At 26.2% G+C, this 27,953-nt stretch overlaps 1 protein-coding gene across 1 annotated transcript; it reads right to left on the reverse strand.

Annotated features, from left to right (window-relative positions):
* LOC129966906 (vigilin-like) lies at positions 1 to 26,921 on the reverse strand. Its single transcript, XM_056081517.1, has 23 exons — positions 26,835 to 26,921; positions 26,670 to 26,741; positions 22,404 to 22,656; positions 20,691 to 20,915; positions 19,553 to 19,759; positions 18,934 to 19,149; positions 17,763 to 17,969; positions 17,550 to 17,657; positions 16,579 to 16,756; positions 15,938 to 16,074; positions 14,907 to 15,011; positions 14,584 to 14,784; positions 13,796 to 13,927; positions 13,485 to 13,703; positions 12,571 to 12,657; positions 12,034 to 12,168; positions 10,730 to 10,948; positions 8,874 to 9,012; positions 8,589 to 8,716; positions 7,129 to 7,368; positions 6,024 to 6,245; positions 4,588 to 4,806; positions 1 to 949 (listed from the first exon to the last, which is right to left on the reverse strand). Exons 3-23 carry the CDS (start codon positions 22,623 to 22,625, stop codon positions 716 to 718), a joined length of 3,780 nt encoding a protein of 1,259 aa, XP_055937492.1. The 5' UTR covers positions 22,626 to 22,656; positions 26,670 to 26,741; positions 26,835 to 26,921; the 3' UTR covers positions 1 to 715.
* Positions 26,922 to 27,953: the final 1,032 nt, after the last annotated feature.

The following is a 27,953-nucleotide window of genomic DNA, read 5'->3' on the forward strand; positions in this document are numbered from 1 at the left end:
TACTGGAAAGTTCTTTTATTTCATTTTTATAATACAATCTGGAGGAATATACAAAGAATCCGATTATCTGGTGTCTTTAAACAATTGCATGGCACCAGATAAATCTATTCTGTTTCATATAACAACCCCAGGCGCAACACCTCAAAATAAAGTTGATATGCCGAAATTTCATTCAAACACACTATTGCTCAGCAATCAGGTAGAACTTTACAAAATTATACATTCATAGCACCTTATCACACTGAATCAAATTATAGAATTATCTCTATACATAAAAATTCAATTGGTAAACAAATGTCCACATTTAAAGTAGAGTTGTTAACTTTCTTAAAGTTAATTATTGCTCTGCAGAAAAATACACTGATTGCATAGATAGTTTCAAGTGACTGGAAACAAGTGGGGAAAAGTTGATTCGTTTTTACAACAGGCAAATTCAAAAAACAATTTTATGAAACAGCAATGTTTGGCTTGAACGAATGTAAAAACCTACCCATGGTATATTAGCTAAAAAAATATTGATACCATCACCCCAAAAGCTGTCCAAATATTGCAGACATATTTTTCATTTTTATTTTGGAAGAACACTTCCGGAACAGATGAGTGAGGTGTGGCACTAGGAGATTCTGAAATCTATGCAAAAGCCCCAAACTCCTCTATATGCCCAAAAGGAATTGCAGAGCTATTGCAGAAAATATAATTTTTTTTCATTGCATATTTAACGGCGCGAGGGACCCCAGGCTACAGGCTTGGGAGGCATATCTCCCCCGGAGCCAAAGGACGGGAATTCTTGTGTATTTGTGGTATCTGGAGCTGCACCCTTCTTGTCCCATGGAGCCCCTTTAACGACAAAGCCTTTGTCATTGCGGTTGGTTTCATGCTCATGGGTGCCATTGCGACTGGGTGGCATGGTATATTGCCGCATCAGATCCCTCTCTCTCAAGTCTTGTATCTAAAATATAAAATGTGTATTAGATGTTACATTAAAATTATAATTTAAACTATTAGAATTTTGAGTTAACAGAGAAATTGAAGTACAGAATACATCCAAATTAAGTAATTTACTTACATTCTTCTCAGTACTTTTTAATAAAGTTTCTAAAAATGCAATACAAGTCTAGAATGATGCTACAGGGTGCATAGTGTCAAATGGATGCAAAAAAATAAGCATTTTTAAGCACCTTGGTGAAAAAAATAAGCACTTTCATATATGCATGAATACATAAACTTAAGAATTTTCTACTCATAAGACTTTTCTGTTCTTATAATAAATTATCATAAAAAATATCCAATTAAAAAATTTTTAATTTAATCTTTTATTAAAAAACAACTTTTCAAATTTTAAATCGATGTTTAGATGTTGAATCCAGTCTCATCTTTTATTTAAATTGGCAGCATTATCTTCAGCAATAATTAATACAAAGAAACTCTGAAAAATTGAATTAAAAGCAAATTGAATAGAGAATCAATATATGTTACAAACATTAAAGATTCAAATAATTGGTAAATTCGACAAAAATGGGTTTACAAAATTATTTTCACAAGACATTGGGCAAAATATATATATATATATATATATAACCAATTAAGTATTAACTTAGAAAACTTAATAATACTAGATAATGCTGATAGATTTTTTAATCAGAAAATTTTTTAATCTAACTTAAAAAAATTTAAAAAAAAAATCAGAAAAATATAATTAATGAACTTCTATATCGTAATACTTTTATTTTTTTTATGTGTACAAGTTAAAAAATTTACACATAAGAAGTAACTGACTACTTCCCTTCCCCTAATTTTTAAAATACTCAACTCAAATTTTAGCATTAAAATGAATAAAATGGATTGTATAATTTTTTATTGATAAATTAAGTTAAATTAATACATACACCTTTTATTTTAAGTTATTTTAATAAAAAATTGATTATTCAAGACTATTTTTTATTCATTTAAATATTTATATGAATAGAAATAATAAGCATAGAAACAAGAAAACTATTATTACAGCTAATTAGGTATGTAGAAAAACATTATTACAGCTAACTTTATATTTTAAAAAAATTCTCATTTACAATTTCAGATTCTACATCTTATAAAAGTTTTTTTTTTTTTTTTTTTCTCCCATATCCTTCTTTGAATGTTGCTGCACTTCGCAACAAGTGAAAAATCCTTAGTTTCATTTGTTTTTAGTGGCAGTTCTTAAATCTCTACAGTGTATAGTATATGTGTGTTGCTGAATATTTTCGAGGGAAAGTCGGTAGCATTAATCTTCTATGGAGGATACATTACAACTGCTGTATGCGATAATTTCCGCTTTGTGTTCATTAACGGATTTTCGCACCAGGTTTATTTAACAGAATTCCAAACATACGTACTGTGAATTAGCTTCTTTCATTCTAAAAAATGGGTTTACAAAGGAGAGGGGCAAGAATTTATTGATACTATAGAAGAAGGTCAGATTTGAAAGCTGTTAATGGAAAAATCCTTCTATTACTATTGCAATTAATGCAAGCCTTCCAAGGCCTCGAGAGTAATGTGAAGTAACAAGCGGCAACCAAATTCACAAAAGAGCATAAGAAAATATTGTATAAACACCTTTAGAAAGGAGAAAAATAAATTTTGTGCCATAATTATTCCTTAATGTTATGTGGGAAATACATTAAAATTTTAATTTTTAAATTGAATTTCCAATTACAATTTTGCAAAATCCTTCCTTAGTGAGCCTCTAACATCCAAAAGGTAATTTCCCTCTAAATTTCACATCCCTTATTTCACTGATGCTCTGTATCAATCAGGCAAATCTTTATATACTGAGAAAGAAAAATTTTGATGGGAAACAAAAATATTGTGTAAAAGTTACGAAAGGAGAAAAAGAAACATTTAAAAATTGATATAATCTGAATAATAAAAGGTTTCTTAAAACTTTTTTTCATTCCTTTAAAATTTTAAATAGACCAAGCAGAACTTTTTAAAAATAAAAACTAATATTTGACAAGATAAGTTCAACAAATGACAATTTTCAAAGGAATGGGAACATTTAAAAAAGTACACTGCAAAAGAAATTATTGAAAACATGCATCTTCAAATTAAAATTTCATCTCACTGAATTTTATGCAGTAGACTAAAGTAATCAAATAAAATCCTTTTCGTAGTCGTTCAAAAGATCGCCCAAAACAACATATTAATGAGAATGATGACTGAATGTGTAATGAGTGTTCATGGTAAACAGAATAAAAGCAGTTAAATATCAAATATCTTTCATGTATACTTTTAGAACAAATTCTCCCATTTCTGATGTATCTATTTCTTTTCCACGCCATAATATTTTTTTTCGCCCATCGGAGCTAATCAGTAGTCTAAGAATATACAAAGGGTTGACATAAAGTTAACACCCATAACTAAAATTAATTATTAGCTATTTAGAACATTAAAATGTAAAAAGGTCAAATGCTTTTCGAGTTCAGCATATTTTGTATTTAGCTCTTTTGGAATTATCATTCCAAATATTTCAATATATGCAGGTGCCCATTGTTAAAAAAAAAAGCCCTTTAAGCATTATCTTAACATGGGTTGAAACTTCTGTTTCCCTACACTGAATGCTTTTCTTTTGTCAGTTTTCTTCTTTGATAAATCCAGTAAACAAAGATTTATGAGTGTTTAATTTATCGTTTTCACTGTCTGTGGAAACAAAAAGGAATATCTTCTAATAATGGTTTATAATATCTTAATAATGGTTTTCAAATTTAAGCACTTTTTAAGGAATTTTCATGATGCTGCGCACCTTGTGTTAATTTTATACTGTTTAAGAACTCCAAATATAAACATAATATATGTGTTAAAAAACAAATGTAATTAAAAAAACAAAATGTAAAACATTCCTTATGTTTCAATATGAAAATTTGAAGATAAAAGTATTGAATTTATGATCTTGCAGACATGCAAGTAGTGTTTCCTTCGAATTTCATTCATTTTACCAAATTACATAATCAAAATGCAGTTGCAGAATAAATTTTTAAAAAACTATCTTCAATTTCATAAAACCACCAAAAACTCATTAAATATCAGGAAGTGTTACTCAAAACAAATATTTTTTCAACAACTGCAGGTGGAGGGGGGGTGAAGCCCTACAATGTAATTGCCATTATTCCTGATATATCCATCAATAAAGAAAAGAATCCATTCAATGATATTGGGACAGGAAGACTACAAAATTCTGTGAAGCAGCAAGCTATAATAGATAAATTTAGCCCTAAAAGATTGGAAGAGTGTTTCTCATTTATATATGATGATAAATTGTTTTAATTTCCTATGCAAAATATTTTATTCAAAAAGGTATAACCAAATGAATGTATTTATAGAAATCAAGACTTAATTTTTTTTAAATTTCACATCTCTCTTAAAGGCTATTCAAATCACTAATCTGTAATTTACACCATTTTAAACATTTATATAAGGTTTTAGACACAAAAGCAAGTCGCTATGCAATTAAAAAAAAAAACCATGTACTGACTAAATTATCTTTTGTGGATAAAATAGCAAAGCATTTAATTATTTAGAATTTATAAAAATTTGAAATTTCCCAATTCTTACATATTCTTCCTCGAGATTCAGGAGATGATCTTTAGCATCCAGGACATCATCTTCAGCACCTTGGATTACAACTAAATCAGGATCTGGATCAGATGATCGAGGGAAGCGAATGTCAACTTTGAACATATCCATAATTTTGACAACATTGCGGCCTCGGCTTCCAATAATGCGAGAATGAACGCGAGCGTCAATAGAAACTTCCTCCTTATACATATCCTCCTATAAAGCAAAATTTCAAACAATTAAATGTACTTAATATACGAGAGATAATGAGTTATTTTTTTTAGAATATAATATATTGGTATTAGAAAAATATTTCCAAAAATACAATTTAACAACATTTTAGGAAAAAGTTAAATTGATGATAAATTTAATAAACAATTCAATGGATAAATTCTCTCATAACAAAGTCACTGACTTTTTTTTAAGAAGCAACATCAAATACTACTAAATAAAATCTAATATTACTAAATAAATATCTTAATAAAGAGGCACCTCAATCTTATTTATTAGAATATGGCTAAAATAATTGTATAAAACTTGAAATGGAATTTCTCATAATATTCTTATCCTTAAAAACCCACTAAATTATAGTACTAATTGAAGATTTGTAAAACTTACACAACTGCTATTGAAGGCATTTTTTTTATGACTAATTGATAGCTTCACTAACCAAAACTTACAGAAAATGAAATTTGAAGTCATGAGGAATTGCATTCCAATAAACACATAAGCTCCAAAAACAAAAAATTCCTTATAATTCTGTGTAATAAATTCAATTGATCTAAATCTTAAAAATATTTTTAATGCTGCTTAATTTTAAAATAATCTAACTTGTATTTAAACTTATAAATCTAATGAAACTTTCAACTTCTCCTCTTACTTCTCTAACCCAATCAGAACTAACCCCAGCAGATTTCACTCTCTAGAGGTAAATCAACTTTACCAATAATGTAAAGAATTAATAAAGTTTAATCTAAACAAATGAGGGAAATTCCCTTTTGTCATACTTAAACCAGTGCTTGCATTTTCCATGCCTGTTTTTCTAATTTTGCTTTACTGGCAAGTATGTATATTGTGACTAATTAAAACCGGCCATGGATTGCTTTGATTAAATTATCAATTGTTACTAATAATCTTTCACCTATTTTAAATATGTCAAGAAAACAAATTAATTTTTAGATTTATTCCAACAATTCCTTTGCCCCTACAATATAATTGTATTTTACAAATATATATATTTTACTGTCATTTTCTTTTTTTTTTTTTTTCTTTTTTTGTTAGCAGAAGAGGAAAATAATGCAATTCATATTTTAAAATGGAGAATTTATACTTAAAACAAACCAGTTTTACTTTAATAATACATCTAAACTAAAATATATAATTCATAAATATATTTAGGATGCTTGGATTATAACGTGTGTCAGAATACTTACTTGCTCTTGGACCAATTTCAAAATAGCTTCCTTAGCAGCCTCGGTATCTTTTTCATATCCTGTTATAGTAATTACTTTATCATTGGCACTATCCCGTTCAGGGAAATTGATCTGCACATTGTGATCTTTTCGAATTTTAGAAATAACGGCTCCATTGCGACCAATAATTTTGGGATGATACTGAGGATCTACTTCAACAGTCAGTTGAAAGCTTCTCAACAGCTAAAAAAAAAAAAAAAAAAAAAATGTAAACTTTATATTTTTTTTTTAATACAAAACTGAAAAAATTTGAAAAATGAAGATCACATGCATTAATAACCTTATGAAAGGGATTTTCCTTTAACTTTTCCCTAATATGAAAACCACCTTCTTTTCAAGTTGCGATTTTTTTTAAATTCAGAATTCAAGGAAATAAGATTTAGTTCCATTAATTCAGTACCGGAATTAATTTTCTAGCTCTATTTCACAACTCGAACATTTATTTAAGAAACAAGCTCAGCAAAAATAAAAATCTTCCAAAGAAAAACAAGATTATTAAATACACTGTAATTCAATCTAAAATAGTATGGTTTCTAAATACAAAAGAGAATTATAAATCTTTCGCCATTTCGTGAATTTTTTTTTACACATTCAGCATATATATACTTTTTAAGAATGATAGCTCATTAGATTATCACACCATAATGAATCAGCTTTCTATTTAACAATCTAAGAATTTCATACGTTTTAAAATTGAGGTCAATATTTTTTATTTAGTTTCTATATGGAATAATAAGTACAAGAAACTGAGCAACTAAAAATTTTTTGAAAATATTTTATACTAGTAATAGATAGAGACAATATTTCCCAAGTACTTTTGTTTAGACAGAAAACTGATTTATCAACTCTTATTAAAAAGAACTAGATCTTAATTACCAAGAAAGAAGCAAAACTTTAATGAAAAGAAAACATTAAAAAAGGACAATAAAATTAATGAATAAATTTTTTCAATATGCTGTAAAAACTTTACAATAAAATACATTTAAACAGCTCCAATTTATGCTCATATGCTATGATTATATAACTGATGTACAAGAAGAAGGAAGATTAAAAATTTTTAACATACTCTATCTTGTTTTTCCAATTCCAACTGTTCAATCCTTTCTTTCAGAGCCTCTTTAGCTTTTGCAACATTTTCTGGTGGCCCCTTAATAGTGATAACATCAGATTGCTCATTTTGAGGAGGAATGATTATGTTGACATCATACGTTTCCATCATGCTTCGGACGTCTTTGCCTTTCTGGCCAATGATAAAACGATGAAGGTCATATGGCACTTCCATTTCTTCAGTAATTGGGACACTGTCCTGCAAGAAACAATTGGCAACAATGTTACATTAAAAAATATATTTATTCCATGTTAAATGTCTGTTTCATAAATTTGTTCCATATTAAAAATGCTAAAATTTTTGAAAATTTACATGACACCAAATTTTTTTTAATGAATTAGAATTGATTAGGACTTCACACAAATTATATATGAGGCTTCCATAAAAGGAAATAAAACATTCTGTTCTTTAAACACATTAAAGAATTATGGGGTTGAAAATTTGTAGTTAAATTCTTTAGACGAAGGTCATTAATAACAATTGTTTGGTCAATATGAAAACACATCCTATTTCAATAAATTCATTGTAATAATGAAAAATAGCCATGTTGATTAAAAGCCAAATTAAATTGCAAAAGTACAATTTAATAATAAGATTTTTGATTAAAAGTGAAACAAACATAAAATTCTTAACATGTTTTATTCTTCACGATATTTGTTTTGTAATCCCAATTTTTATCCATAATAAGATTTCTCTGTTGGAACCATGGCTAATGCAAGACATAGATAGAGGAGGAAAGCAGAAAGAAAAGATCATGTGAAAGTATTTTGAACTTCCATAATTTCAGAATGAAATTTTTCATAAGAAGCATTTTTGATTTCTTCACATGGAACTATTGGAAAATAAGAGGCAACTTAGAGGTTCAGTGAAGCCTAATTAGTTAGAAAATAACTTTTAAAACAAAGGAACTAAAATATTATATATATTTACAGCATATTTTTACTTACTGATTATATAATAATGTTTTAGATCTTGACTATAATTTTTTTTTCTAACCTTACCATTAAAGAATGAATTTTATTGAATTCAATTTTTCTGTCAATTAAAAATATCCAAACTAATAAAAATAGTGCATATTTTTTATTCTATCAACCCTAATGGTATATAATTACATACACTGCACTGATACAGATGTTTCAAAACTGTCCTGAATTAGGAAAAAAGGTATTGCAAAAAGCAAGATATAACTTAAAAACAATCCAATGATATTTAATAGAATTTCAGCAAATTAGCTAAATGTACCATTTAGATTCCCATACATGTTAAAGATAAATTTTGAAAAAATTTAATTATTGCATTTAGACACCCAAAATATATTCTACTGTTTATATCAATATGAAGTTGAAATAAATGCAGAGAATAGAATAAAATGCTTTAAACAAGAGATGGTTAAATATACAATTTGAAAAAAGGCTGACCTTTAATGCTTTAGCAGCAGCTTCACAATTTTCTTGTCTCCCCTTAATAATGATAATATCTCTCTGGTTGGTTTCACCTTCTGGTCCATCAGAGTGAGCATCCCCATTCATTGTAACTTTATCAGAATCTGAAAACAGGGGAGTAAAATAATCAAATATTGTAAAATTTCTACTCCATTTTCCAATAAGCAGGGGGATTCAAATTACTACTTATGGATAAATAAGTCATATCTTATAAAAAAAAAAAGGGCTTAACAGAAATTTGATTCAATAGGAAACATTTACCTTCAGCTCTTTCTCGGTCAGGGAACTTAATAGTTACATTATATTGGCGCTGAATATTTTGAACCTTAGTACCTCTTGTTCCCAAAACAGTACGATGATGTTCTTGAGGAATAACACACTCAAATGTCACCATGGCATCCTACAAGAAATTTTTTTAAGAAATTGAGAAAGTTGCACTTTAAATACCAATACTCAAACATAAACATCTCTTCATAAACCAAAATATATAACATATGAACAAAATCATGGAAAATTACATGAAATTTTACTTATTAAGTCATATACAAGAAGATTATCAAAAATTGTAGCATAAGAAATAAGCATATGCAGTAGCTACCATTTTGGCAGTTTTAGAATTTTCCTCCAAATGCAAAGCAGCTATTCAAAAGATAAAAACATATAAGGAAGCAAACACATGCAATAAACTGTTCTAAATATTTTAAACTCATCTATAAATTCAGCAAAACATCATTCGATTCTATAATCTTATATGAAAATGGTAATAAGAAATAAACTAAATTACGTAAACTAGAACAGAACAAATTTCATTACTATAGGTCAAATAAAATAAAAATTTAATATGCTAAATTAGTAAGCTTCGACTATAATATATCTACAACCTTAGTACAAAGCTCTTCATGCACAGAACTTTCATTGTATAAATCATTTAAGAAAACTACCAAGCTTAAAATATCTTTTTAAATGTTTTTTTTTTATTTTTTATTTTTAAGCAATACAAAAAGATATGCATTTTAAAATAAGACGCATGTCTTTAATTGTATCTTTCTAATGTGCAGCAATGCATACTATTCAAGCATGTCAAACCCATCAAACTGGTTCGAGATAACATTTCTGGTAATAAATACCAGAAGCGCAAAACTAATCGTGCTGTTACTGCCTCCCGCATTATTAAAATTTACACTTCAATACGTGCAAAATGAATTTGTGAAAATGTTTGTAGAACATTAGCAACAAAAGAAAGAATAGATCTTTACATCAAATTGAAGAACTTTTATCTTGAAGAAGATTTATCTTGATAGATCAAGTTAAAAAGACATAACAAAAGAAAATGAATGTCAATTATTAGCTTTTGCCCTCATCCTACTAACAATTACTTCTGTAATTCAAGCTGATAACAGAATTTCCCTTAACATATAAATAAAATTAATCAAATTTAATACTAAAAATAAGATTAGATTCCATCTTTTGCAATATTTCTGAATAAAATTTCTGAAACATTGAAACTGATACAAAAGATTTATAGATTAATAAGCTACACTTCATTCCACATATGTTATAAATATATTTAAGATTTTATTATATATAATCTTACAAATGCATGTATTTTTTTTTTAAATCCTATAAATCAATTAACTACAATTTGGTTAATAAAGTGTATGTTTTGGAAAGGAACTGAAGACATCAAATGGATAGCAATTTGTAACAGATAAACTATACATACTTTTGAATAAATAATAAGCTTTTTCTTGAGATCTTAATATCTACAGAAGGCAAAGAATAACTCATTTCATTAAATTGCTTAAGAAAAAGGGACCATTTGAACTAGGTGCAATTTTAGGTAACATTTCATTAAAAAGTTCTAAATATTTAGACTAACAAATTAAAAATATTCCTACATAAAGAATTTACTATAAAAATAGAATATAGAAATTCTTCAACAAATATTTTTAATATAAATGGAAATTTATAAATCAATATTAGGCTCTGTAAGAATTGTTCAGAAAGAAAATTTTATACTTTTTTCAAATACCGCAAAAAAAAATGTACAATACTAAAATCATAATCAAAAACTTACAAATTATCCAAACATTTGTATACAATCCTAATTCACCTACCAAATCTTCCACTATTTCCAGCAAGCGCTGTTTGGCCCCTTCAAGGAAGTCCTTAGCTCCTTTCAAAATTACTTTACTACTGTTTGAGCCATTTCTAGGGAAGCTTACGGTAACACCACCATAATCATTAGAAATCTGCTTCAGTACTTCAGCACCTCTTGCAACAAAGTAGCGATGATGTTTAGGATCAATATCCATAGTCAATTCAGCAGTGTTTTGCTGTTCAGAAAATTTCTAATTGTTATTATACATACACACAAACATTAAAAAAAAAAACTAAATTTATAACTAAAATTTATAATTGCAATTGCCGTAAAGTGTATAAGGAATTCTAAACTTAAAAAAACAAAATAATCAAGTAACAATACTAAATTTACAATAATTTGTTAGATAAGGTTTCATTATAACTACAGCAAGATATAAGAACACAAAATTTTTAAATTCCCCATAGAGAGAATAATGGTAATTGAACACTAGTTTCACAAAACCATTTATACATATAAACATTATTTAATCACTTTTTAAATCACATTAATTTTTTTGTTAAAGCCAGGTGTAAAAATTGAAGAATTAAATTCTAAATAGCAAACAAATTTCCATCTAATTTTTAATAAAAATATTACATACATTTAATGATAAATGCATGTAGATAAACAGTCGAGTAAATATGGAAGGTAGAAAAATTCTAAAATGACAATGTACATGTGAAAATTGAGGAAAAAAGGATGGAGAACAAATAATTATGAAGATGATACAAATCAGCAACAGATAAAAAATATATGTAAATCTAAAATCCCAACTCATATCCTTTTATAATTATTAATACAAAGCTATCATGGTTATGATAAAAGAAAAAAAAAAAAAAAGTACTTGTTATATTTTAAATGAAAATTGAAATGATTTGCTGATACACTAAGTTCCAAAATATCACAAAATATTGTGCAATTTTATAATGTTTAATCTAAATCTGTTCATGATTAAATAATGAAAGTAATTACAAACTAAGTACATATTCAGCTTGCATTTTATGGCATTTCAAACAAATTCAGTATAAAACGCCACAACAACAAAAAATTTAGTTGCAATATATTCTGACTTGTTAAGATTTTACTATTAACCTACTAAATCAATAAGCTACTTTATTTTGCATAATCTTTGGAAAACATCAGTTTAATAAACTAAAACCAAAAATGATTGTTATATTTAAATCAGCCTATATCTGCCATTAACAAAAAAACAAAAATGTTTAAATAAACATAAGAAAATTTTCTCTACTACACAAAATTTAACTCTGATTCAATTACCAATTGCTCAATAATGCTATTTAATTCTGCTTTAGCTGCTTCAACCTCTTCCTTTCTACCAATGATAGTTATGGTATTCTTATCGTCATCATTTTCATTAGGGAAAACAATCCTTGCTCCTGTCTTTTCACGAACCTATTAAAAAGATCTTTCAGTATCTTGCGTAGAGTATTTTCAATGTTACAATTATTATAAATATTTATAAAAGTAAACACAAAAAAGAATAAAAGATATATTGAAAAGTTATTTAAAATTTAAAATAGCAAACATTCTTAACACCTAGAAGGAAAGCAAGCTTACATCCGTTGTATGATAGCTTTTTAAATAAAATAGAGGTAATGAAATAAAGGCACAAAGCATTAGCATCTAAATGGAAATTATAAGTCTTGATAACATAAAAATAGTTGAATTTAATGATTTTCACCATGGGAAAAAAGTATGTAACAGAACTTTCAGTCTTGTTTCAATATAAAATACTAACAAAAAATTATTAAAAACTACTAAAATAATCTTAACACTGATATAAAGCAAACTTACTTTCTTGATGTTAACTCCATTTTTGCCAATCAAAAACTTGTGCTGTTCTGGATTTGCTTTAATTTCAGCAGTAAATCCAACAAGTTGCTAAAATATTTTAAAAATTAAAATATAAAATCCTACTATTAATAGCTCTGTATGTAAAAATGCATTAAAAAAAAAAACTTCAATCTTCTTTCATCAGTGAATTTAAACTATATATTTAGATAATTTACCTTCAACTCTTATCAAAAATTCAAACACAAATGGGTAACTTACAATAGCTTTATAAATCTCCAAATAAATCACATTTGATTTAAATTTCTAATTATTAACAACTGAATTTATATACAAATTAACTACTTACAAATATATCAGAGCAAAATGCTTAAAATACTGTTATTAATCGGAGAAAATCCATTCAAAATATATACATAAAACAGCAAGGATAAAGTATATATTTAATAAAAACCATTCAACAAATACCAAATTCTCCCTACATGTTTAAATAAATAGCTTAGTGTAACAAATAAATAATTGCTTTAAATTTTGTTACATTACCAAGGAAAAAAAATTGTCATTTTCGACAAAAATTATGATCTTCAAAGAAATAAAGTGGTGTTTTACATTCTAACAAAACATATGCCAAAAATAAATCTTTCATTTTTATTTAATTATGAATAAACAAATTAATTTTAATTAAATGTATGATGCATCAAAAAAATTATAAAAATGACATGTATATATAGGCATTTAAAAATAGAGTCTGCATATTTTAGCAACTGAATTCAGTAGTTAAAATAGCAAATATTTGGAGCAATCTAATTATTAAATTATTCCTGTTGATTCAAATAACTAATAAAGAATGATCTAAATTTTAAGAAGAATTAAGACTAAAAGTTTTCATTCTAATTACACTAATTATACTTAAAAACCTTTTCATTTGAAATTTCCAGAAGACGCTTCTTTGCTTTCAAAACATCTTCCTTTGGTCCACGGATAGAAACTTTATCACTGCCAGTTCCTCCAGTAGGAAACTTAATGGTAACACCCCCACATTCTTCAGTAATAGCCCGAATGAGTTTGCCTTTTGTGCCAATGATTGAATTGTGTAATTTTGCAGGTATCATGATTTCTTGAGTGATAACATTATCCTATTTAAAGAAGAAAAAAAAAAGGAATTTGAAATTATATTTATATTAGCAATGATAAAACTGAATTTCAGAAAAATAAAACAAATGCATACCAGTTCCTCTTGAATAGCAAGAATTTTCTCTTTAGCAGCCAGAACATCTTCTCTACGACCACGAATGACAATAACATCCGATTCTGCTCCTTCAGCTGGAAGATCTATTCTGGTATTTGTTTCATCCCTTATCTAATGTAAAAATCAAATTTAATAAATAGATAATGTCAATGTACCACATTTATTAATTGAATATCAATTATACATACTTTTAAATCCAGAGCTGACTGAAAATGCAATATAAAAACAATTGGAGAACAAGTAATATTTTAAATACTTTGTTAAATCGAATGATATTTACTATATTTCAAAACACTGACAATAATAACAAAAATTTTATTTTAAACATTCCGATTTACATTATCGAATTTAATAAGGTTATTAACAAAAATATTACAGAATTTTAAAAAATTCAACATTCTCTTGACAGAAGACTATCGCACAATGAAAATTAGAATTTAAAACAAAGCCTTCTGGAGTTTCCTATTTAAGTCTCTAATTGTTATCCGATTCACTACACACAATTGCTGCAGCAGAAAATAATAAAATTATAAATTCCTTGAAATATACAAAGACCGAAATAAAATAAAAATCTAAGACACTCATTCCAAATAATGTTTATTTTTCATAATTATTTCAACTGAAACTTATAACTTAACTTTATATATTTTGATTAACTTTTTAGATATCAAACAAAACAAAGTATTATACTAGAAGTATTTTTATATGAAACAAATATAAACGTATAGGAATTTAAAATGACAAATAAACAATGAAATTCAATCTACCTTTTTAATATTCGCTCCACCTTTTCCAATAATGAATTTGTGATTTTGCTTATAAATTGGTACCTCAACACTGAAGTTAGTTAATTTCATTTCCTCATTCATGCGATGTAAATATTTATAGCAGGCATCCACATCTGACTTTGGTCCACGGATAGTAACTTTATCACTTTTCAAACCAGGTTCAGGGAAGGTAATATTTACCTAAAAAGTAAGCAGCAAAATATATATTTAAAGTTTTTTTAGTCTAATATTATTTTGATATTATATATATTTTTAAATCAATATTTTAAAAATATTTCTTGACCTATAATTAAACTACTTACTTGGTTAAATTTATCTCTAATTTCTCTTATCTTTTCACCTTTGGCACCAATGATATTGCGATGGAAGCGCTGTTCTATTACAAGATCTCTGTTGATTTCATTTTCCTAAATGAGGGAGAAAAAACATTTGAACAATCCTTTTGAAAAAAAAACTTATTGAGAGAAGTTCAAAATAAGGTATCCAAAACTCGATTTTTAATTTTATCCATAAAAATAGTAAGCTGAATTCCGATTATTTTTCCAAATTAATGTTCCCAATATGAAAACATGCAATAAGGAAAACATAACATGGAATTGAGATAAAAAGATTAAACAAGATTTTTCTTCCTTCAACAGCATATCAAATGAAAATTTGCTGCACCATTAAGTCAAATAGACAATGAGTTTCTATATATGATGATTTCACAGAAAATATTTTGTTACTGTGTAAATTCAATACTATCATTAACTCATAGTAACTCAAATATGCATTTAATTAAACAAATAAAATTAGGATTAACAATATTAAGTTCATTTTTATGAATTAGAACATGACAACTTTCTAAATTAATACAATTTGACATATTTTGAAACATCTTTAGATTTAATCTTTGTTTTCACCTTCTTGTAATCAGGGTTTTAATCTATGGCTTCATTATTTTTTTTTCTTTATTTTTTTCTCCAATTAAAAAAGTAAAGCAACAAATATTGAATCAAGAATAATAAGTGAAGGTAAAAAATATTTTTAGAATTAAACAAGATAATTCTTTACACAATAAAATTTTAATTTTGAGAAGTGAAATTTGCCAACAGAACTTGCCAATTTTACTGAAATTTGTTGGCAAAGTAAATTATATAGTGTGGAGTTATTTTTTAAATTTTGTTAAAAAAAATTGGAAGGGATTAAAAATTAAAGATAAAATTATTAATCCTGCAGGAAACAAGAAATTACAAAAAAAAAAAAAAAAAAACCATGTTTAAATATTAAAAAAAAATTAATTTTATACATTAAAGTATCTATCTCTCCTCCAATGTTTATATTAATATCTTACCATTTTATGGACCATTTCTAAAAGTTCTTTTTTAACTTGAGCAACTCCTTCTGGTGGTCCTTCAATGCGAATAACATCACTATCGCTATCCGTTGGAATGTTGATCAATGTTTTAGTGTCTTCTTTTAATCTATTAACTACAAAAAAAATGTATATGTTATATTTACATAAAAAAATATAAATACATAAAACAAAAATCAGCACTTCAAGTTTACTGAAAGGCAGAAAATGATTGAATTCTAAATATGAATAATTTCTATACCTCATTTCAACAAACATTATTAGTTGAAAATTTATTTGAATAACTCCAATTCATGTAATTTAATAATACAAGAACCAATGAACATTTCTTAATCATATTTGAGAAATAAAAGCAGCAAAACTTGGCAAATAAAGAATTTTTTTTATCTATCGTTATCTAAGTCTTCCTGTCTAAAAAATGTTATTAAAATCATGTCATCTGTTACAACTTATTTTTTTAACAGATGACATGATTTTAATAACATTTTTTAGACTGGAAGACTTAGATAACGTTTTTTAAAATGGAATTCCATTGTATAATAGCTTCAAATAATTAACTTCTATAATTTGAATAAGTTATAACTAATATGTTAATTCAAGAGAGATTTAAATGCACTTACTATTTGAGCCACTCTTCCCTATAATATGGCGATGGAAGGCTGGATTTACTTTTATTTCTTCATATGCCACTTGTTTTCTTAAGTTATCAATCATTTCTCTTAATCTTTTGCATGCCTCATAAACTTCTTCAGGTGGGCCTTCAACTTTAATACTTTCATCCATAAAGTCAACTTGAACCTATATAGCAATATAAATGCTGCATGAAATACATGCTTCAAATAAAAATCAAAACTATACATTTTTCTTTTCTACCCCTTCTTTTTATATGAAAGGAAGTAGACAAAAATCAAGAATGATTAAAATTTAATAACCTAAGAATTTTAAAAACATTCAATATAATTGAATAAAATGAATTTAAAACCATAAGAATTAATTTATATTATACTAAAAATATTTTGTAAATAATTTAAATACAAGTTTGAAAATGAAAAGACTTCTAAGAAAAGTCAAAGTTAAGAAATAAATTTAATAAAATTACATTAAAAATATAATTTCATACCTGGATAACTATATTTAGTACTATTAGTAGCACATAATATTATATTAATGGTATAAGTAAAATATTTTCATCTAATTATTCTGCGATTACTGCAAGCTTCTAAATAAATTTAAACACTTTAATGATAAAATTACATTCTTCCTACCCACCCAATTCAGTTGATCATGAATAGATTTATATACAAATGCAAATAAATGAAATTTCGAAAATTATTTAAGTATAGAAAAAAGAATTTACAAAGAAATGCAGGATTAAATTGAATAAAATAATTAAAAAAAGTCAATGAAGATTTAATAAAAGGAATGCATTTCGAATGACAATTTCTCAAGTTTATACAAATTGGATATTAACAATAAATAGGAATTTTTAATACCTATCAATTTAAATAGAAGATTTCAATACATTTATACTACTATACAATATTTTCTTATAACAATACTTTAAAAAAATTCTTCTGGAAAAGAAACTAACCTTTGAAAGATCTTGGGTTGTATGTTTGATATTTGCGCCCTTCTTTCCAATAATGTATTTATGTAACCAGCTAGGAACATCCAAATGTTCAGTTTTAACACTATTAGCCTAAAATGAAAAAAATGCATAATCAAATTTAATTGCATACGATTAAAATATAATTAAGAAATGGATATGCATAGCAAAAATAGGAACTTAATTTATTATACTTGCCTTAGAATAAACCAAAGTCAAAGCAGGTCCCAATTTAGCTTGTTCACCTCTTAAAGTAATGGTATCTGATTGAACATCTGGTGGGGGCATTTCAACTGAAACTCCAGTTTCTTGCAAAATTTCTTGAATGGTTTGTCCACGAGGCCCAATTATATATTTATGCTGATTTTTAGGAACTTCAACTGAAACATGCTGACAATTTTTTTTCTAGAAAAAAAAAAAAGTTACAGTTTAGAAGGATTATCATTCTAGATAAATAGAAAGAAAACAGGCTTCAAAATTTAAGAATGTAAAATATTAATATATATATTTTTTATAATAACTGAAAAATTAGAAGAGATTTAAATTTCTTATATTTCAAGTTTCGACAAAACTTATATTTTTCCGCCTTTTTGTTTTTTTAATAAAATTGATATTTTATTCTCTATAGGGGAAGGATACCTCAAATAAGTAAGTAATAAACAAAAAAGAAAAACCCACATCTAAATAAAAAGCATAAATTCAGAATAAAATTCAACAATTCAGCATAAATTCAAAAAATTAAAATTCAACAAACAAAACCATTAAACAAAGAAACAAATTTAACTCATTTATCAATCATTAAAGCTCATTTTAAGACTTTTCATCACATCCACTGCTTTCTACCAGAACTCTTAAGGCACATTTACCTTTTCAGGAAGTAGTCTTAAAGGAAACAGTCATGACATTATAAAACGAAAAAGAAGTGTTTCGTTCTTTTTTCTTTATGGTTTAACAACTTCATTCCCCCCCCCCTTTTCCTTTGAATTAATACATTTCCCCACAAACATGATGAGAAAGAGACCCAGCATATATTTAAACAAACATTTCATGGTTAAACAGATTTTATACCTTCTAAAATATTATTTACATATTAAAATTATTAAAAAGGTGAGTTAAAAATATTATAAAAAATGCTTTCTTCAATAAACAGTAACTTAATCCGATATGATAAGCAATTGAAACTACCCAAGTATATTTTTATTTCAAATTAATAATATTAAATTGCCTGTAACCTACAAATTTTTAAAAATACTCAAAATAAACAACATAGAAATGAAATTAGGTGGCAAGATAAAAATAAAAGAAAACTGAATTCAAATAAACTACTCATAAACATTTACTAAAAACAATAAAGAAAATAAAAATTTACCCTTTCTTCATAAATATCCAAGATTTTCGCCTTTGCTTGAGCAACAGATTCTTTTTCTCCAGCAATGGTAAGTTCATCCTTCATTACAGAAGCAGGAGGAATATTGACTCTAGCGCCAGTTTCATTGATTATTTGATTCAGAGTTTCATTAAAAGGCCCAAAGATGAAAGGATGATACATTTTTGAAATATTCAAACGTTCAAATGCCAGTTTACTCTGAAAAAATAAGTAGAAAGCTTATTTGTAAATAAAATACTACTACTAAATTTTTAATTTTTAAAAGAAAAAATTTGAACAAACTATACAAAATCTGCAAGTAATTATTAGAAGTGAACCATACATTCATTAAGGATTCTTAACGTTTTGACTATAATACTATTTTGAAATATATAATTCTGATAAGCAAATTTTGCTTTCAATACAAATAAAACATGAAGAAAAGTACAGAAAAGTAAATAGCACAAGATTTGCACTAAACAAATTTGATATTCACAACAGTTAAAAACAAAGTTTAATGTTAGATTTAAAAGTTTTCATTAACTATCATTCAAACTAAAATTGATGAAAATTTTAAAATTTAATAAACACTGTTTCATCAAAGTAAAGACTAATAATTTACCTGTTCATCTGATATTAATTGAATTTCATGCCGAGCCCGGTCGATACCCTCTTTAGTACCAGAAATCCTGATTAAGTCCGAATTTTCATCTGGGCGCGGTACACTGATTTTAGTTGCAGTACTCAATTCCAAGTCAGTCAATTTTTTACCACCCTTGCCAAGAATATAACGATGATGTTCTTTAGGAATTGGAATCGCAACAACAGCCTGAAAATCAAAGAAAAATTTAAATTCTCAAAAGACACACACAATATATTTTTAGACCTTAAATGTCAAAAGAAAAAGCATAATAGAAATCTTCAGTGATCAGAAAAATCATACTGGTCTAAATCAAATCAAATATTGTTGAAATTGAAATATTGTTTTTATTATAATTTTATGAACTCAAATTTATAAAAGTGATAAACAAGAATTAAAAATTGTCATAATTAGCAATAAGCTCACAATAAGGCAATACCTGAGCTTGTCAACTTAATAAATCAAGTGACATAAATCTGAAAATGTTAATTATCTTGCTATTCTAAATTTTTAAAAAAATACAAAACTGTTACACTATGAAACATTACTATAGCTCTTATTTATTATTATATCATAGTTTTTGTATTATTAAGCCACATGGCAACAAATGAAAATATGAAAAAAAATTAAGAATGCATAAAAAATACCAATATAAAGCATATTTAAAGAGAACATTTCTAATTTTTAAAAAATTTTAACTTAATTTATATTTCATTAATGTGATTATTTATTCATAAATAAACACTATTAAAGAAGAAATGTTTATACCTAAATTATAAGCAATACTAATATTTTCATGTTTTGAATATATTTATATTATTTTTTTAATCATCCAAAAATGCAAGGATATTCTTTCTTGCTATTCTTTAATGCACTTCCCCATACTCTCAAATATTAGAGGTATTCTACTTGATAAGCAAAACAATTTATAAAATTAAAGTTCCTGAAAAAATTATTCAATTTTTCAATTCCTATTTTAAATTGTTTCTCTCAAAGTTTGCTTTAAATCTCTTGTATTATCAAAAATATGCATAATTGATCTAAAAATAATATAAAGGCACTGAATAAATTAAAAAAAAAATTTTTTTTAATAACAATTTTACAAATACAAGCAACTTGCCTGCGTTTGGAGTTCTTTTACAATGAGCCGACGTGCTTTAAGTACTGCTTCTTCCTTTCCAGTGACCAAGATGGTGAGGCTCTGATCTTTGGATGAACTTATTTCAATATGCGCACCAGTTTTCTGCATGATGTCACTGCAGATTTTTGCTTGTTCCCCTTGTTCACCAAAACGCTGGCTATTCATGTCCCGAAACTTGCGCTCTTCTACAGGCACACGGAAAACCTGGAAGCAAGATAATAAATGGTTTGAAAAATATCCAATTACTTTCTTTAAATATCAAATGCACATGGTAGGTTATAAATTTAATAAAAAGATATTATCAAAGCAAATCAAATCAATTATTCTGAAACAGAAAACTAAATTAGAATAATTCCTCACTCCACTTCAAACAGAAACTTCTTGTTCACTCCTATATAAATATTTTTAGACAACTTTCTTCCACAACACACCACCCGTCTTAGACAATCGTCTTTAAGCAATTTTGAAAGCATAACATTCATTCATAAAAATCTAATTTCCTTTTTGGATTTCTTTAAAATTTAAATATTATTGATTGTTTATTGTTTTTACATAACTTTTTCAATGAATATCAGAGAAACAAAACTGTCATTTAGCAGAAAATATAAAATAACAAAGTAATTTGAAAGTACTGCAATAAGACCAAATTTACATTTTATTTATAAGAACCATATAGAGGAACAAAATATTTTCTAATTATTTAATGTCAGAAGTATTAATTTTCCTTTAAATTGAAACAAAATATAAGCCCATATATTTTATCTTAATTAGTTACTCTGCTTAAGCTATTTATTTTATTCACAAAGTATGGGTTTAAAAAAATTTAAAATTAAAAAAAATAGTTTAAAGCAATATTCAAACAGATAGAATTAAATAATTTATAATTTCAGTGAAATTAAAAATTTTTAAGAAAATAAATTCATTTGCTACCCATCCGATGCCCAAATAGTAATTATTGTGGTTTAGTAACATTAAAATTTTTATTGTTTTGAATCATCCAAATTTTAATGAAACTCAAGTAAAATTCAAACAGCTTCATTACTGGAATTATAGGAAACTAAAAGTGAGGTCTTCTCCGATTGTCTTATAACAGCTCAAATGCTAGAAAATTTAAAGACTGATTATTATCAAACCATTTGCAAAGTCTGTAATTACACTTACCATAGAAAGAGGGGGGGGGGACTTAAAATTCATTCTTTAATACAATTGATATCTTTACTAATAATGTATAGTTTATTTAACACAAATTAGTAATTTAGAGTATTAACTAGTTTAATTAGTATACCAAAAATTCTTGATTTATGGAAAAAGGCCCAAGTGCTTGTATTTTAAAATGATCTGATAAGCTTACAGATTCGATATTCAAAGAATAATTACATGTGCAGTAATATTCCTTAAATATTTCTTTACAAATGTAAGAAACAAGCAGAAATAAAATAAACTGACTATAATTTTCATTCAAAAGACTAATTTTAAATTACTTTCAAAGAGGGTTTTCAGAGGCATATAGAGAAACATGTTAATCACTGCTTTTATTAAAGAAAAATCTAAAAGGGGATATTTAAGGATTATTTATTGAAAAACAAACACCTTATTCCTTGAATTTCAGTATTACATTAGTAAGCAAACAAAAATTTATTATCAATAACTTTAAACTACAGTCAGTAAGTCAAAATAATTATACCAACAGACCTGAGTAATAACTGAAGACTTCACTTTCATTTTCTGCGTCCATTGTCCCATATCAACAGATGGTGCTTCTGGTTTCATTTCATTTTCAGGGAGGGATGGGAACAATTCATCATAACTAAAGGCAGCTTCATAAGGCATATTTTCTTCCAAGATGTTATTGTGAACAGGCATCATCGTCTGGTCACCGAAGGAATTCACATCATGAACCGCGTCCAGATCCATGGTCGATTCTCAAGCCAAGTCGTACAGTACACTATAATAATGTTTAAATATAATCATTAATATAAAAACACATTTATAATAAAAAGCTTTTAATAAGAATGGCAACCTGAGGTTTAATGAATAATTTCAAATTCTACAAATAAAATATTTTTAAAAAATTAAAGAAACATTAACAAGAACAGAAAAAATCATATTTAAAACAAAAAAGAAATGCAACAAAGATTAGAAAAGCAAGAAATAAAATTTAATTGAAATCATTGCAATGATAATCGAAAGGCATTCTTATATAAAAACATTTAACATAAAAATTAACATTTTATCTATTATTAATCAAATTAAAATACAAAGCATGTTACAAAGATAAATTTAAAATAGCAATATAAAAAAATTATTCATATTGAATAGACCATACCTGCAATTTAAAGCAGGAAGAATCTGGACTACTAATCAAACTTTTTTCCCCCCACTATGTGATGTAATTAAGAATTTTCTATATTTCACAAAACTAACAAATATTTTGAGTACTCTGGCAATATATATAATAATTATCCTAAGACTGCCTTACACCAAGTATAATAATACAAAATAAGCAATAAAAAAAGCACCAATGGAAAAAAGTTCCATCTTCAAAATTTAAAGTTTTTTTCTTTTTAATTATTTAGTAACATGCATAAATATTAATATTTATATTAATGATAATAAGAAAAAAATATAAATAAGATAATAAGTCTAATGAAAGATATATATATTAAATTTTGGAGGCAGTAACAAATTTTCCAAATCATTACAAACTTAAATGTTGACTTGAATTGAGTAACAGATTTCTAAGATTCAATAATGAAGATTACTGCTAAAATTTTATTTCTTTTTCTGGCAAGAAACTTAGTAAAGAATCCCATTTGTTTTTTAAGCAAAAACTTTTCATATAGGCGAGAAGAACAAAATTGTTTATGAATGCCCATTTCATATAACTATTTAAATTTTCCTATCTAGAAAATCCAACATCTTGCCAATCCAAATATTTCCAACATCTTGCATTCTTTAGAAAATTAAAGTAAATTTACCAATTATTTTATAATCCAAGACCTTTTCAATACAATTTCTAAGCTTGCTACTTTAAATGAGAGAAAATCACCAGTAGACCAAATGCACGTAGGTCTAATATATTTTATAAAAGTTTTTATTAGCACTGTAGCAAATTTATAAAATTTATTTAAAGCTAATTGATTTAATATAATTTTCACTAGTATCCTAAAAATAAATAGAATAGCTACTTGGAATTTACTTTAATTCCATTAAATGTTATTTATATAAAAATGAACGCAAAAAAATAAAACTAGATATTACTAACAGTAAATTTATTGACCAAATCTATAAGATTGGAATTAGATAATTGTCATAAGTTTATAATTTTTAGATTAAAATATTTATTTAAAATATTAATCTTATTTAAAAAATAAGTTAAAAATTTCATTTTAAATGAAAACTGCTTAAAATTGCAGCAAATTCGCAAAAGTGATGGACACATTAAATATGCTGAGCCTTATAATTTATAAAAGAATCCTAGTTCCTAGATTATGAGGATTTTTAATGTACTTGCAACTGAGGAATTTTTTTTATAATATTAGTACTAAACAATTCTTATAAACCCCTTTTCGATTTTGAATTTATAATGAATTCTACTGGACAGGAAAAAGTTCTCTTTTATTATTAAATTAATAAATCAAAACTAGTTGTAAATTAAACTTATAAAGCACAAGCAATCTTTCTTGCACAAAATTAAAAATCCTAATAATATTGAATGCAGAAATTTTCCCATTGCAATTATGACGAAATTTAGTACCACCTCAAATTAAAGGGGGGAAAAGTTTTTTTTTTTTAATAAACATTATGATCACACTTTTTATTTCATTTTACATTAAAAGTTCACATATAGTTATGGCAATTTTAATTTGGTAATTCTATTTCTTAGTACAAGAAAGTAATTCAAAAACGATAATTACAGTTAGCCTTCAGACAAATTATATATTTTAAGAACTCAATAAAATGTCATACAAAATCCAAGCTTAAAAATATCCCTAACTGATCCACATCATAAAATATACATCTTAAAAGATATTCTATGATAATCATAAAATTTGACTATGCTGCACTAACCGTGAAAAAAAAAAAAATCAAAACAATACGAGCATAAAATTTTACTATGAGATTATAAATGATGTTCTTTAAGAAAATAAACATTTTAAATGAGTAAATAAAGCTTTATGGATTTAAAAAAAAAAAAAAAAATCAAAGATTAGCATGATGGATTTTGTCAAGTAAAGTAGATAAAAATTGAATGAAAAAACTGCAAGCGCTGAACATTGAAGCATGAGCTTTTGTGCCAAAGAACCCCCCCCCCCCCAAACTAAACCAAATCATAAAATTTAACATATTCAATCAAACTGCATCCAACATTATTATGCCACAACAAAGCAGCAGAAAGATAACCATCAATTCAAGAAAGATTTGTTACTTTTTAACTAGACTTGACACTAGGATATTACATATTTCGATCTTTCAATAAATAAGGAAGGTAAAGATAAAAGAACAATTAAAACTATTTTCATTTTCTAAAACTGTTTCACCATATGTGAATCAAATGAGCATTTTACAGTAATTCTCGGAATGAGACATACTTTTAATATTTGATTGATCAATCAGAATTTATAAACATTTACATAACGATCCAACAGTAAATATATAATTGAGAAACATGTATTCAACATAAATTTCATTACAAAAAAATTTAGAATGAATAAAAAAAGCACTGAAAATATCCTTGTCAGTCTGAAGTTTAGTAAAAGATGGTAATCAAGCACAAAATCCATTGTAAAAACAACAAAAAGATATTCCAAACTTATTACTATATTCACAAATCTATGCCTAGCTTCCTCTGCAAATGTTTAACACATAAAACCAAAAATTAAATATAGATTAAATATGTGTTACTTCAATTTCTTGCAACATTAAATTACTAATTTAAAAATTAAGATAATATAATGAAATAAAATATATTTACTTTCATTTCTCATGCTCTTTTACATATGTTAGTTGTTTTCATTATAAAAATTTTATATGATAAATGAAATTGAAAAGTTCTGAATAATGTTCTATTGCACTTCTATTACTATAACACTAATTATTTACAAACTATATCCAATGCCACAAAATATTTTATTAGATATCCTATATTTTTAACGAAATATACAGTAGCAAAATTTACAATACACAACACAAATATTCAAGCGAAGAGTTTAACATCACTGTTTACTAAGCCCATCTTATTCAGCATTCTTCATTATTAACACTTTTAAATTTATTGACTAAACTAAATACAAAAAAAAACAATAATAACAACATTGTTTAAAATCAAAATGCTTCTGCCTAATACAGATATCAAAATACAGAGCACACAATAGCTAACATATGTTGAGGTTGTTTTCATGATAAACAAATAATTTAATGTATTTTAACTAAGAAAAGTAGTAAAAGATAGTTAATATTTAATAAAATTTAAAAAATTATTAAAAGGCTTAAATTAAAAATTGCATATTTATGGCAAAGAAGCATAAGAATACAATTGATAATGTTATACGCGATACATTGTTAACTACGAAAATTAGTATTGCCACATATATTCCAAATTCTAATTAATAATATAGAAAACGTAGCAGACTAACAAATGAATTCAATGAGTAAACTGACATATTGCAGAGCAAAACATATCGAATTATTCTTTTGGAAAAGTATGATCGTTTTGATATGATAAAAGTTACACTAGAAAGTTATTAATAACAAATATTTCCAAATTGAATTATTATTTTCAGCAACCATAAGGTTATTGATCAATATGAAATGCGTTCACATACGATTATCTGATTCAATGAAATTAAGGAAAGAAAAGTCTTAAAACCCGTGTCAACTTCATGAACGCACATGAGAAATCGTCGACGTGTCAAATACTATCAAAAACATCTGACTGCTATATGAAAATTAACTTACCGTACTGCGTCCGGAAAAGCCGTCCTAGAGGATGCTTGACGTCCTGTGCGTATCCAGTTTTCTGTGGTGTTTCTATAAAAAATAGAAGATAGACTTAAGTTCTTTAAAGATTTTGAAGATCTGAATAATAATATTATATCAGGATAAATCCAAAACACAACTTACTTGCACCGCAGACACCTTTAAAGTAAAACAGTATCCGTGTTGGCCTACAAACCAGGGAGATATCAAGACGAGAAAATTTCCCTGTGTGTTGCGAACTGTGATTGGTTAGTATTCGTTTCACGTGTAATCTGTCAGCAAATAGCACAAAGTTATACATCCACGACGCAGATCTTGCGAAGTAGACAAAGTTATCATTTTCAATGTTGCCATTCAATAGCAACATAAATAAGTATACCATATGAATCGAAAATGGACCCAAAATATTATGCTATACATTAAAATTTTCTTTTCATTGAACAATTTGATGAACCTAATTTCTTCATGTATATGAAAAAAAATTAATTACTACTTTTTGTCAAAATTTCCTCCTGAAAAACATGAACTATGCACCATATGTTTACTTTTGGTGGTTTTCAGCACGTTTTATATATGATTATTTAGCTTTTTAACACAGATCTATTTTATTTGCTAAATAATTAAATTTCATTTCATTATATTGAAAGTCATATATAAAATCGAATATCAATGGTATTACATATTCTACTCATCTTATTAGATGAAATATTTTTGTCAATTTTTAGAGTAACCCTATTTGCTTAAAATATCCAATAAAGTTATTAAGATATCTTCGTGATTTTATCCGGAATTCAGAATACTTAACAAACAACATCATGAAGTGATCATACAATGTCTTAAGGATATTTCAGTACTTGAGAAAATAGTGATATATTTATTCTTGAGTATCAAATACGTTTTTCTTTGAAATCACGATGCTCTACCACACTGAAGAAATGTTTGTCTAATAATATACAGAATTAGAAACATGGAATAAATTCATAAAAATATCATTCAAAATATTTATGTTAGGAATGGATAAAAGTTAGCAATGATGAGATCACGTCATTAAACTTTTTTGTTCTGTTTACTTCTGTTCCTGAAGAACCGCCAAGAAATTGTACAATAATGTTTATTAAATAGATTGATGCTCTAAAAAAATTATAGCTTTAAACAATTAAATTTAGAAAAGCATCTAAACTGATTTGAAGTTTTAGGGGACAATATTGGTTTAGTGTGCATTATAAAATTGTCACTGAATCTGTTAGATTAATATTTCCTTAT

This window comes from Argiope bruennichi, chromosome 4 (genome assembly GCF_947563725.1).
Source record: "Argiope bruennichi chromosome 4, qqArgBrue1.1, whole genome shotgun sequence".
Taxonomy (NCBI): Eukaryota; Metazoa; Arthropoda; class Arachnida; order Araneae; family Araneidae; genus Argiope; species Argiope bruennichi.